Source organism: Ascaphus truei, chromosome 1, assembly GCF_040206685.1.
Source record: "Ascaphus truei isolate aAscTru1 chromosome 1, aAscTru1.hap1, whole genome shotgun sequence".
NCBI classification, from domain to species: domain Eukaryota; kingdom Metazoa; phylum Chordata; class Amphibia; order Anura; family Ascaphidae; genus Ascaphus; species Ascaphus truei.
Window position 1 is genome coordinate 255,682,013 of NC_134483.1, and position 13,025 is coordinate 255,695,037.

General features: G+C 46.8%; 1 protein-coding gene across 5 annotated transcripts in view; it reads right to left on the reverse strand.

Annotated features, from left to right (window-relative positions):
• XPA (XPA, DNA damage recognition and repair factor) overlaps nt 1-12,524 on the reverse strand; it is a 46,768-nt gene extending 34,244 nt beyond the window's left edge. For 2 of the 5 annotated variants that reach the window (XR_012802057.1, XM_075603219.1), the window contains exon 1: nt 12,453-12,522. Coding sequence is in view for 2 of the 5 variants with exons in the window: in XM_075603219.1 (XP_075459334.1) it covers nt 12,453-12,484 (32 nt within the window). In the remaining 3 variants the exon portion in view is untranslated. Of the gene's footprint in view, nt 1-11,635; nt 11,805-12,452 lie in introns of those variants that run through there. The other 3 variants (XM_075603213.1, XM_075603233.1, XM_075603226.1) reach the window with 3 other exon arrangements.
• Nucleotides 12,525-13,025: the final 501 nt, after the last annotated feature.

Consider the following 13,025-nt stretch of genomic DNA (forward strand, 5'->3'; position numbering starts at 1 on the left):
GAACGTAGCCAGACTATGTTTGAGATTTTTAAAGTGTCTAGCCACTGGTTGATGTTTCAACTCATCTTGGTCAGTGGTCTCCAAAAGTGCCATCCTTATGGAGGACCTGTGCATCGCAATCCGCTCCTTCAGCATTCTTGAGGTCTTCCTCACATAATGCAGTCCGCATGGGTATGTAATAATATACATTACATAGCGTGATTCACAATTTAAAAAGTGTGACATTTTAATGGAAATACCACTATGTGGATGTGCAAAAGTTTTTCCTAAAAGAAGGTATTGACAATTAACACACCCCTTGCACTTGTATACTCCAGGTGTCTTCTTTAGCCATGTAGCACCAGTTGAGTATTTATCCACAGGATCAGATGAATTTAGCGTGTCTCCCACGCTACGTCCTCTCTTATAACAGAAAAGAGGTGGCGATTGAAAGTTCTTTCCAATTTTTTTATCATTAGTTAGAATATGCTAGTTGTTCCTGATACTATTTTGTATCAACCTCGAGGATGTACTGTACGTTGAGACAACATTAAATCGATCGCTGTCCTGTGCTTTATTAACCAGTGTCAGTAGTTCCGCCCTGGTCTTATTTCTGGCTTTAATAAGGGTATGCTCTATTTCTTCTCAATTGTCATACCCTCTGTCTGAAGCGATCCACCATCTTCTCTAATGCAGTGTCCACCTCCAGGGGGTTGCTAGTAATGCGCTTGGTTCTCAGCATTTGGGAATATGGGAGACCCTTTTTCAATTTAGCTACATGATGACTTCTGGCGTCCTAGTACAAAGTGAAATTAGGCGCAAAAAAACGTAGTCAGTGATCCTTACTTAATAGTGAAGATAATTAAATGTATATCACGAATGTGAATAGATAAAAATACTCGTGCAATGTGAAATGCAAACAGAATAAATTATGAACCCCTTCTGCTCTCCTAGGTAACTTCATCTATAGATATTAATTTCACTTCACGTTCCGATTGTATTTTATATAGTGTGATTAATTGATGCATTTTATTAAAGTTTGGATAGGATTTTATACCCGTTTGTATAAATATTCACAGTTTCATTTGTCATGTTATATACATCCCTCATTCTTTGTCTAGGGTAGGTTTCACATAGATTTCATGTAAATGTGTATTAGATAGATACCTAGGGTCATCCCACCAGTCTCCTGGCCACAGCCAATTTTATTTGGAAATTATCCTTTTATTTTACAAATCATATACTTTATACTTTACTGCCTCTATGTCTGCATTATGTTCCACTTTTGAATGTATGTTTGCTGATCCACCTCAGTTCAGTGATTCCTTATAGCCTAATGGTTCATTCCACCATCCATTAGTACACTGTTTATCTATGTATGTACCCCTTTAATTCATTATCAGACCAACTAGTTACATGTGCTAGTATTTTTGTATTAGTATAGCAATAGTATTATTGCTTCGGCTATATATATGGCTATACACTGGCGACACACTTTATTCGAGCTCGGCTAGTCCCACGAATTCGGGTATACCCGGGTGTATTGAGGTTTGTGACTGTTTTCTGCCCGAGTGCATTGAGGTATTTTCCAGGCAGGGATTGAAGCATTTTATTCCCGCTGGCTGCAATACTGCACAGTATATATATATATATACTGCATTACAATTCATGAATTTATGCCATCTGGTAGACACGCGAAGCATTGCAGCCTATTAAATCCTAATCATTATCATTTAACAGATCAGCCGCCCGTCAGCCAGGCATGAACCCAGGCTGGGAAGGCAAACGCAACGGGGCTTGTCAGAGGTGAGGAGCGGCGCATTCCAGGTATCTGCCAGGTACATACTGGGTATTTGCTCGAATAAAGTGTGTCGGTGCAGTATATAATTTTGGATCAATGAGGGCACTCCACACTCTTGACGAAGCCGAATTCCCTGGCGAAACACGAAGAGTGGGAGGTTCCTTTTGCTTTGGAGCTGAGAGGAGAGAGGCCGTGAGCTGTCTACACGCCGCCAGACCCGATTCGGAAGTGATGTCACACGTCGCATCCACGAGGAGTGGAGCAGGAACTCCTGTTCCTTGCATGTTGTGAATTACGGTTCAAACTAGGACGGATAGATGCCGACGGGAGGGACGGTGAGCCTGCTCGGTGCATGATTCCTCATCTACACTTGTGTGTATCAGCCCATTTTTAATTGCATTATTGTAAGTGCAAAATCTATATTTTTTAACTATAAACACATTGTCATTTAGCTGGTCTGTGCTATGGTATTCTTCCTCGTCTTTCCCATGGGGATCCTGTCCTATTGTGTATCCTGCTGAGCTGTATTCCACCTGCCGTAAGAGTGCCAGCCTAAGAAAACACTCCCTCACATTCCACTTGATGGGAAGAGAGTAACATCCCCCTGCACATTGCTCATTTATTTCTTACAGTTTGTAAGTAGGCATTTCAATAGAGCCAAGTTTTCCAACATCACATTCATTGATTTGAAGTACCTCTACACTTAGATTTTCTTTGTGTGTTTTTTGTTTCCCCCTTCATGCTCCTCCTGGAATCTGTGAAAAAACTTCTGGCGTCCAACAAGGTATTTCTATCCGTTGGTTTATGGAAGACCCGTGTTCCAAGCTTTCCATTATCCAAGAAAACCACTGTATCCAAATAGTTGATTTCTTTAGTGCTGTGACTTTCCATGAACCTGATGGTCAATGGTATCCCATTAATGTGTGCCACAAACTCCATCAGATCTTGTTCCGTCCCCTCCCAAAGCATAAAGATATCATCTATATATCTGTTGTAGTGTAGAATGCATTCCACATGTGGTGCATCGTTGAGGAGGTGGGTTTGCTCATAGGCATCCATATAGAGATTTGCATACGATGGGGCCATATTGGACCCCATCGCAGTTCCCATCAGTTGTAAATAATATGACCTTTCGAACTTGAAGAAATTTTTATGCAGGATCAATTCAATAAGTGTAACAAAAAACTCCGTGGGTGGTCCCATCTCCACAGGATGTCTCTCAAGTTGGTTCCTGAAAACTTCAATTCCATCACGGTGCGGAATATTCGTGTACAAACTTGCCACGCCTAATGTCACTAACAAGACGTCCATCATATCTCGTTCTACTCTCGCCAATTTACCGATGAAATCTGTGGTATCTTTGGTATACGAGGTCATCAATTGTACAATAGGCTGGAGGAAGAAATCCACATACTGCGAGATGGAATGACAAAGAGAGCCCCGCGCTGAAATGATAGGTCTTCCAGGCGGGCTGACAAGGATTTATGTACCTTAGGGAGTGTGTACAACACTGGAATTACCGGAAAGTCCTGAGTGAGGAACACAGCGATGTCATCCGACGAGATCCACCCATTATTGTTGCTCATCCTGATGACTGCATCAATTTCTTTTTTTATAGTTAGCTGTTGGGTCACCAGGTAGTTTCTTATACTGATTCATATTACTCAGCTGTGACATAATTTCCTCCCGGTAATCTCTGTATGCCATCACCACTATGGCTCCTCCCTTATCCGCAGCTTTGACAATAATATTTCTGTTTTCTCTAAGGGATTTCAATGCTCCGTGTTGTTCTCTAGTTAGATTGTAAAAGCTAGTCTTGTAGCATTTGATCGCATGTCTTTTGTGCCTTTCCAGCAAACCCATAAAGGTGAATATACTAGAGTTTACCACCTGTGGGTCAAATGTACTGCTTGGTTTAATTTTTTTTTGTACAACCGCCATGCGTATCCACGTTACCAGACTCCAACCTGTCATCTGTATGGCTGAAGTAATCCTTCAGCTTCAGTCGTCGATTAAGTTTGAACATATCTATTTCCCACTCAAAGGGTTTCTGTTGGTAAGTGGGCACATATGAAAGACCCATACTGAGGTCTGAGATTTCTACTGACGACAGCTCATGTGAGATGTTGTCTATCACTGTTTCTGCCCCCCCCCCCCTGTCCCCCCTGGTTTTGGTTGAGCTTGGCAGGAATCTTGGATTTCCACCCCACCCCCCATCTTATCGGTCTCCAACATCTGCATCGGGTAAAGGTTTTTTTTGGGGTAGTCGATGCCTGGCCTAAAAAAGGGTCAGTATTAGCAGTGTTATCTTGGGAATCTGACAGATCGGTGTCACTGGTATTATAACAAGGACCACCCACAGCCGCTTTTCTAGAGTGTGAATATCCCCTGCGGGTTGTCATTAAGGCCCATAAGCCATGTGTACACCTTTCTTTCCATATAGTCAAGGGTCACTTGTTTTAGCTTATCCCTTTAGTATTTAATAAGGCCAGCCTTACAGGTGTCTATGGTAGCTTGTATTTTTTCCAGCCAATTGGTACTGGAATCGGCCGTCAGCATGTCTCCACACTTATCCTCAATAGCCTGTATATCCTTCCTTATTTTCACCAACTCCTTTGTAGATTGTTCAATAACCAAGATAGTTAAATCAAAAGAACATTTATTTAGAATTGATACCCATTTTTTTTACAAAAGTCAGCGTTACTACAACCTATCGTAGGCTGGTTTTTAATACGAAACCCACGCGGGAGTAACCTTTCCTTGTGATAATGTGATAACGTTGCTGCATGTAAATAAAAGTCAGTTTCTCTTTTCTTTAATTTTACAAGATCATTAAATACATCTGTAGGTTTATCCGGTCCAAAGATAGTCTCTGCCGTCTCCTTATATCTAATCTGTGCTATCTCTTCATTGGTATACCCCGTAGACTCTGAGATGTTAGCAAAAATGTCAGACATATCGGCAAATTCCTCCATGTTGTTGCAATCAGTAGTGTCAGTATAAAAGTCAATATCAATAAAAGTACATTCAGTCAATAATCAATCGCTGCAGGAATCCACTGCCAATCCATCAATTCCATGCAGATGAAAAAATATTGTAGCTGCACAGCTCATAATAAAATAGTCAGAAGAAAAAAATCACAGCTTGCACTCAATATACTAGTGGGTATAGGAAGGTGCTAGTCTCTAATAATAATATAGACAATATTACCATCCTCGCGTCCGGTAAAGACTGCACTCAATTCAGTACAAATGAACATCTGTATTAGGCATCAGTACAAAAAGATAGGCCACCCAATCCGACGTTTCGGTCCTGGAACAGGACCTTTCTCAAGGGGGTGCAAAGACAAACTGACAGACATATATATACCCTCACCACACGTGACAAACACACCTGTAAGGCATTACCTACAACTAAAAAACCCGCGAAAATCACCTGTCTGGTGTGTGGAGGGAGAAATCGCCATCTTGAGGGGGGGGTCTGAATAGGCTTCATACTATCTGACCAGTCTGCCTGCATAACCAGCGTGTGTCCCACTCACTGCGAGGTCCGCGCATGCACTGTGTGCAAAGTACATACTCAGTGACTCACAGCCACCGCAGTAATACCCGATCAGCAGACCATAACTAACAGTCACTCATCCAAAGCGCTCCTCCTCCTATGGTGTAGTGGATCCAGCCTCTCAGTATGACTCCTAATGCTGCAATCAACCAGATAATGCACCTGGAGCATACAAGTGCAAGGGGTGTGTTAATTGTCAATACCTTCTTTTAGACCCCAAAGGGTCTTAATGAGGACCTTAATTTGGTGTGTTTTCTGTAACTGTTTTTGAGACATGTAGTTTTATATTTCTTTGCTGGACCTAATTGCATGTCCGGTGAACACATGGTGGCCTTTGGCGGTACCCGTTATCTCTGGGATATAAGGTGTTAATAGCTCTTTAATGTGTATATATCAGACACGGCGTGATTAAACTGTTTTTAGATTTCTTTATGTATGTCCCTCTTGTGTTCACACTACCTATTTCCTTTTGTGGCCGTACGGATGGTTAGTTTTTGTCCTATTGGTGTTAGAGTAGTTATTTTTCACTGGTTTGATGTTTGGGGTATTCACATATTGATATGGGGTGTCCTATACTGGAGATGCTGTAATATGTCAGTCAGTTTTGTATTTTTCCCTACAGATTGGCAATGTATAAGTTCTTTATTGTATGATACATATTGTATGTACTGTATTTATTGACTTGGTAGCAGGCTGTCATTACGGCTTCCATGATGCCATATTAGTTACAAGAAGTGTAGTGGTGGAGACACATCTAGGGGATATAATGATATGCAGACAGGCTGCAGTGTTGCCCGGCTTGCTGTTATGCGCATGCGCGCGAGGCGTTGTTAGCTCCGGTCACAACGAGGGGTATTATCTGGTTGACTGCAGAATTAGGAGTCATACTGAGAGGCTGGATCCACTACACCATAGGAGGATGAGCGCTTTGGGTGAGTGACTGTTAGTTATGATCTGCTGATCGGGTATTACTGCGGTGGCTGTGAGTCACTGAGTATGTACTTTGCACACAGCGCATGCGCAGACCTCGCAGTGAGTGGGACACACGCTGGTTATGCAGGCAGACTGGTCAGATAGTATGAAGCCTATTCAGACCCCCCCTCCAGATGGCGACTTCTCCCTCAACACACCAGACAGGTGATTTTCGCAGGTTTTTAGCTTGTAGGTAATGCCTTACAGGTGTGTTTGTCACGTGTGGTGAGGGTATATATATATGTCTGTCAGTTTGTCTTTGCACCCCCTTGAGAAAGGTCCTGTTCTAGGACCGAAACGTCGGATTGGGTGGCCTATCTTTTTGTATTGATGCCTAATACAGATGTTCGTTTATACGGAATTGAGTGCAGTCTTTCTTTACCGGATCCGAGGATGGAAATATTGTCTATATTATTATTAGAGACTGGCACCTGCCTATACCAACTAGTACATTGAGTGCAAGCTGAGAGATATTTAAATATATATATATATACACACACACACACACACACACACACACACATATATATATATATATATATATACAGTGGTCGACAAATCCCCAAAAAATCTACTCGCCGAACAAAAAAATCTACTCGCCACCTAGTACCACACGTGTGTTGCTTGGGCCAATAGGAGCTCGCCACGATGTTAAATCCACTCGCCTGGGGCGTGCAAATGTATAGGTTTGTCGAACACTGCATATATACATATATACACATATACACATACTGAAATGTTTGTGCGTGTATTTGTGAATCTGTGATTGGCCAGCGGACGGCCACAGCTCATTGGCCTGTGGGGTGGGCTGACGTCACAGCAGGGCGTGACAGTCACACCACCCACACCCGGCCGCTGCACCTCACCTCAACCCGCCGCCCCTCACACCCTCCAGCATGAGCGGCCCGCCACCTCACCTCAACCCCTTACATCGCCGCCGGCTCCCGCATCACCTGCTGCCTCCCGCCTCACCCGCGGGAGGACAGGGGTAGGAGGGGGGGGGAGAACGATCGCCGGGGTGGGGGGAAAACGATTGAATGGGGGGGGGAAACAAGTGGCAGCTCTCGCATAACCCGCAGCCGCATCACCCGCCGCCGCACTCCCTCCCAACTCAACGCCTCATCCGCGGGAGCGCCGGGGTAGGGGGGGGGAGCACGAGCACTGGGAGAGGGGGGGGGACGAGCACCGGCTCCCGCCTTACACATACCCGCCCACGGCCTCCCGACTCACCTTACTCGCGGGAGCGCCGGGGGACGGGGAGAACGAGCACTGGGGACGGGAGGGGGGGAATGAACGCCGGGGACCGGAGGGGAGGAGCGCCGGGGACATGGGGGGGAACGAGGACCAGGGGGTCATGCAGGGGGGGGACTGTGATGTCAGGTACAGGGAGGCCACTCCCCCGCCTCCCCTCCAGCCGTACCAAACTCAGTCTCTCACCCTGCCGCCTCACAACACCCAGCCCGTCGCATCGCCCCCACCTCCCCTCCAGCAGCACCGCACTCAGTCCCTCACCCTGACGCCTATGGGGCGGGGAAGCATCTGGTGGCAGGAAGCAGAAAGCAGCAGCCACCCGGTGAAGGTAAGTCACCCACCCCACCCAGTCACTGTCACCCACCCACCGCCTTCACTGCCTCCCAAAGTCACTGCCCACCCCTCCCAGTCACTGACACCCACCCACCGCCTCGCACCCACCCACCCAGTCACTGCCTCGCAAAGTCACTGCCTCGCACCCAACCATCCTCGCACCCACCCACCCACTGCCTCGCACCAACCCAGTCACTGGCTCCCACCTACCGCCTCCCACCCAGTCACTGCCTCCCACCCAAGTGTCACTGCCTCCCACCCACCCAGTCACCGCCCAACACCCACCCACCGCCAAGTTTCACTGCCACCCACGGCCCGTGACGAAGGGGGTGAGATTGGAGCTGTGAAGGGGGGGGGGCGAGCTGTGAAAGGGGAGGGGGGGGATCGGACATGTGAACGCGGGGGGGAACGCAGCTGTGAAGGGTAGGGGGAGTGGGAAAATTAAATCCTGGGCAACAGCGGGTATGTGTGTGTGTGTTATATATATATATATATATATATATTTACACATACACATATACACACACACGTAAAAAGAAAGTACACCCTCTTTGAGTTCCATGGTTTTAAATATCAGGACATAATAACAACCATCTGTTCCTTAGCAGGTCTTAAAATTAGGTAAATACAACCTTAGACAATGATCCCAAGCACACCAGCAAATCTACAACAAGGTGGCTGAAAAAGAAAAAAAATCAAGGTGTTGCAATGGCCGAGTCAAAATCCAGACCTAAACCCGATTGAAATGCTGTGGCTGGACCTTAAGAGAGCTGTGCATAAACAAATGTCCACAAACCTCAATGAACTGAAGCAATGTTGTAAAGAAGAGTGGGCCAAAATTCCTCCACAACAATGTGAGAGACTGATAAAGTCATACAGAAAACGATTACATCAAGTTATTGCTGCTAAAGGTGTTTCTACAAGCTATTGAATCATAAGGTGTACTTAGTTTTTCACACATGGCTTCTCCCTTTTGGCTTTATTTTTGTTAAATAAATCATGACACGATGTAATATGTCATGTGCTGTTGTTCATCTGATTGATGGGCAGCAACAATTGCTTCTCTAAGATCATTGCTCATGTCTTTCCTCCTTGGCATTGTGTTAACACACACCTGAATGCTCCAGACCAGCAAACTGCTAAAACTTCGGCTTTTATAGAGGTGGTAACACTTGCTGATGAACAATTAATCAAGGGTATTTGATTAGCAGCACCTGTCTGTACTTAGCATCTTAATTCCTATGGAAGCAGTAAGGGTGTACTTAGTTTTTCACACATAGCTTCTCCATTTTGGCTTTATTTTTGTTAAATAATAAAGGTGGAGCCCGGCTGGCTCTGAAACCGTATGGCAAGGGCTGAGAGTGTCAGCTCTTGGGTCTAATATTGTACCTTACTGTGTTGCCCTGTAATGTTGTTCCCCTTATACTGTCCCCCATAGGGTTATAAGCTAGGAACTGTGTGTGGACTTACCGTGCACCCCAAAACTGAAACAACCTACCAGAGACTCTCACATCAACCACCAGTTTAAATTCTTTAAAATCTAAGGCTGTCACACATTTTAATCTGGTCTGTAACTGTTTCATACGCCCATAATATATATTATCTTTAACTGTGCATGCAATGTCTTGTATATAATGTATACCCTGCTCATTTATGTAACTATTTGTAACCATGTATTATTTGTCTTAACTCTGTGCCCAGGACATACTTGAAAACGAGAGGTAACTCTCAGTGTATTACTTCCTGGTAAAATATTTTATAAATAAATGACACGGTGTAATATGTCGTGTTGTTGTTCATCTGAGGTTGTATTTACCTAATTTTAAGACCTGCTAAGGAACAGATGATTGTTATTATGTCCTTATATTTAAAACCATAGATATTTACTCCTTATTCTCAGGCTGTGTTAGTGCTTACTACTTTTTCAGTTTCTAATTAAACTTCCCCACCCCATTATAAAAAAAGTGTTTGGACGGACTGCACCTGTAATCTCTGCCCTGCCATTATAACTGTGTCAGAGAGGAGGCTAAGGCCTTGCCTATAGTGCCGTTGTTGGCTACGGCGACATGGCGGGTGACGTCACCCGTCGCCACCAGCGAAAGTTATGTTTTTTGTTCAAATTTTCAAAAATCTAAATTTTGCCGGCTTCAGGTTTTCGTGACGGTGACGTCGCTCGTCATGTGCACTATAAGCGCACGTGGCGGCGAAAATGTATTTGTTTTCGGGCGACGTTGCGTCGCCGGCACTATAAGCACAGCCTAAGGCCTCGTTCAGGGTGGCAGAGACAGGAGGTGGAGGGCCCGCGTCCTCATGTGTCAGTCTGCTGGGCGATGTGTGCACATTATCCCCAGCAGACCTTTGCTAGCGTTGAGGATATACAGACCTCAGCTTAGGGATAGATGTTGCTCTGTTCAGATCATTTTCAAGAATGATTTGATTGGCTAACGAAGTACCAGTGACGCTGCTGCAGCTTGAAAAAACAACTTGAGTTGTTTATGGGAACTGTCGCAGCGTCAACTCCATACTTCGGAGACAATGAAAGCTGGTACCCTGACAACTGCTATTCAGTTGAAACACTGTTTCGAACGTGCGCGCGCACGTCACTAAGCCGGCACCCTGAACAAGGCCTGAACGAGGCCTAAGGCTGCGTCCAGGGTGCCTTCTTGCTTGCTGAGGCGCGCGGAGGCTGAGGGAAAGCGGGTGCTTTCCCTGGCCTTCGTCCGGGCGCGTGTCGGGGGGCTGGCCAGTGACGCCACGGAGCTGGTTCGTCCTCATTGAGCGAACCGCTCACGTGACCGGCCCTGCGCTCCGGCAAGCGGGAAAATTAAAAATGTTCCTAAGACCTACGCTTCCGCAAGCGCGCGGAAGTGTAGGCGAGCCCCTACTAAAGCTGCTCTCATTGCAGCTTTAGGGGCTCAGTGCCGAGCGGAAGCGTGCCTCAGCCCGCAAGCACTAAACATGGACGCAGCCTAAGGCTGAGTCCATAGAGACTTCAGCCGTGCGGAGGCTAAAACCTCGGGCATGGTCAGCGCGCCGTGCTGAGGCGCGCTGGTACTTACCAGTGAGCCCTTACAGCCGCAATGAGAGGTCTTAGGGAAATGTTAAAATCAAGCGCTTGCCGGAGCGCAGGGCCACGTGAGCGGTTCGTCCAATGAGGGCGAACCAGCTCCGTGACGTCACTGACCCGCCCGCCGACACGCCCCCGGACGGCGCGCTGTCTAAGGCCAGGGAAAGGAGCCTCAGCGCGCCTCCGCACACCAACAAGAACCTTGGCCGAGGCCTGAGGGAAAGTTGGTGCTTTCCCTGGCCTTAGTTCGCGTGCCATCGGGTGGCGAGCCAGTGACGTCACTGAGCTGGTTCGCCCTCATTGGGCGAACCGCTTACGTGACCGGCCCTGCGCTCCCGTGAGCGCTTAAACTAAAAAAAATTGCCGGCTACGCCTGCGTGCGCGAGCCCCTGCTAAACCCGCTCTCATTGCGGCTGCAGGGGCTCACTGACAAGCGTCAGCGGATAAGCGCTGACCATGGACTCAGTCTAACTCAGTGATGGAGAACCTTTTTCGCCCCTTCAATCTTTCACACTTGGCAGGACCTTTCTCCGCATTCGCAGCAGGGAAATCGACATTATAGAGAAACTGCGCATGCGCTGCAACAAGTAACAGAATCAGAACACTGGCAGAGCTCGTGCGTGTGGGCGAGCTCCCGCGAGAAGTCGGGTGAAACCAGCCAAGTTACTCACCGGTAGCGGTTATTCACGGGTTGCTGGGCTACAAAAAAGCATGCGAGTATAACATTCGGGCATAACACTGCTGATGTACAGCTGGGCTCTCAGTCACCTGCCTCCTCTCCCCCATGTGAATAGCCCCACCCCGGAAGAGATGCCTTTGTGTGTCACGGCGGCCGCGAGAGCGCGCTGGAACGCGGCAGGCAATGGCGGCTTTTGACGTCATCGGACTGGGGTGATGCGCGTTGTTCTCGTAAAAATGAACAAGTAGATGCACGCGCCATTTGGCGAGGCAAGAAACTTTACTTACAAGAAAGTTACATAGCCTCAGATCTATCTCAAAATAACAAATATCTTGAATACATATGTTTATAATATTTATACGTACCTTTATTATGATATATTTATTATGTGAAATGTGTACAATACTAAAAGATATATGTATTTTTTTGCATACTTCAATCTACATATACAGTATAGCTATTGATTTCTATTTAGATATGTATGAATCTTCTAAAAACTCTTAATTATCGATAATCATTATCTGAACCTATATGTAGTTGATGGGACAGGTTGTTTATTACTTGTTCCTCAGCCCAGGGTCACACAGATTGGTGATGGCTGCAAAGGGCAGCATTGCACTTACTGTAGTTTTTGTAGGGGAGGTGGGCTGTGTATTAGTGATGTACTGAGTAACCGGATATTACCCGGTACCCGGCTTACCCTGCGCTTTTTCAGCCATCCGGAAATTACCAGGACCCGGCAGCAGAGGACTGGGACCTGAACCGGCGCCGGGGAATTTCAGAGTAGCTGAAAATACTTAAACACTTACCTGCAGCCGGCGACGGAAGGTGAGGAAGACATCTGTGATCAGCAGCAGACGTCCTGGTGGCAGAAGCAGAAATCCATGTTCAGCCGGCTCCTCCCTGGCTGTCCAATAGGAACGCTCCTGCTCCGGTCACATGGTTCCCCGGCTCCCACCGGCATCAGCTGTGTACTGTATTTTTGCTGTTCGACGGCTGAACACGGATTTCTGCTGGTGCCACCGCCACTATGACGTCTGCTGCTGCTCACATATGTCACCGCGGTCCTCCTCACCCTCTGCAGCGGTCTTCCTCGCCTTGCAGGTATCTAGGTACCCGGCCGGGCACAATGGTCAATGGAAAATTTAGGACCCGGTACAACACCAGGGGTTACCAACCTTTACTCTTAATACTACTGTAACCCTGTTTCCCCCCTCAGTCTCTGCGGGAGTGTGAGGGGTGCATGGTGGCTGGTTACATGCGGTGTGGTGCGTACCTGTGAGGAACAGGAGGGCCTGAGCTTCCCGCTGTGTTGTGGGGGAGCCAGGACCAGGCTTCTGGGGTGATAGCCTCCATGATATCTTAGTGGTGCAGCGCCTCCA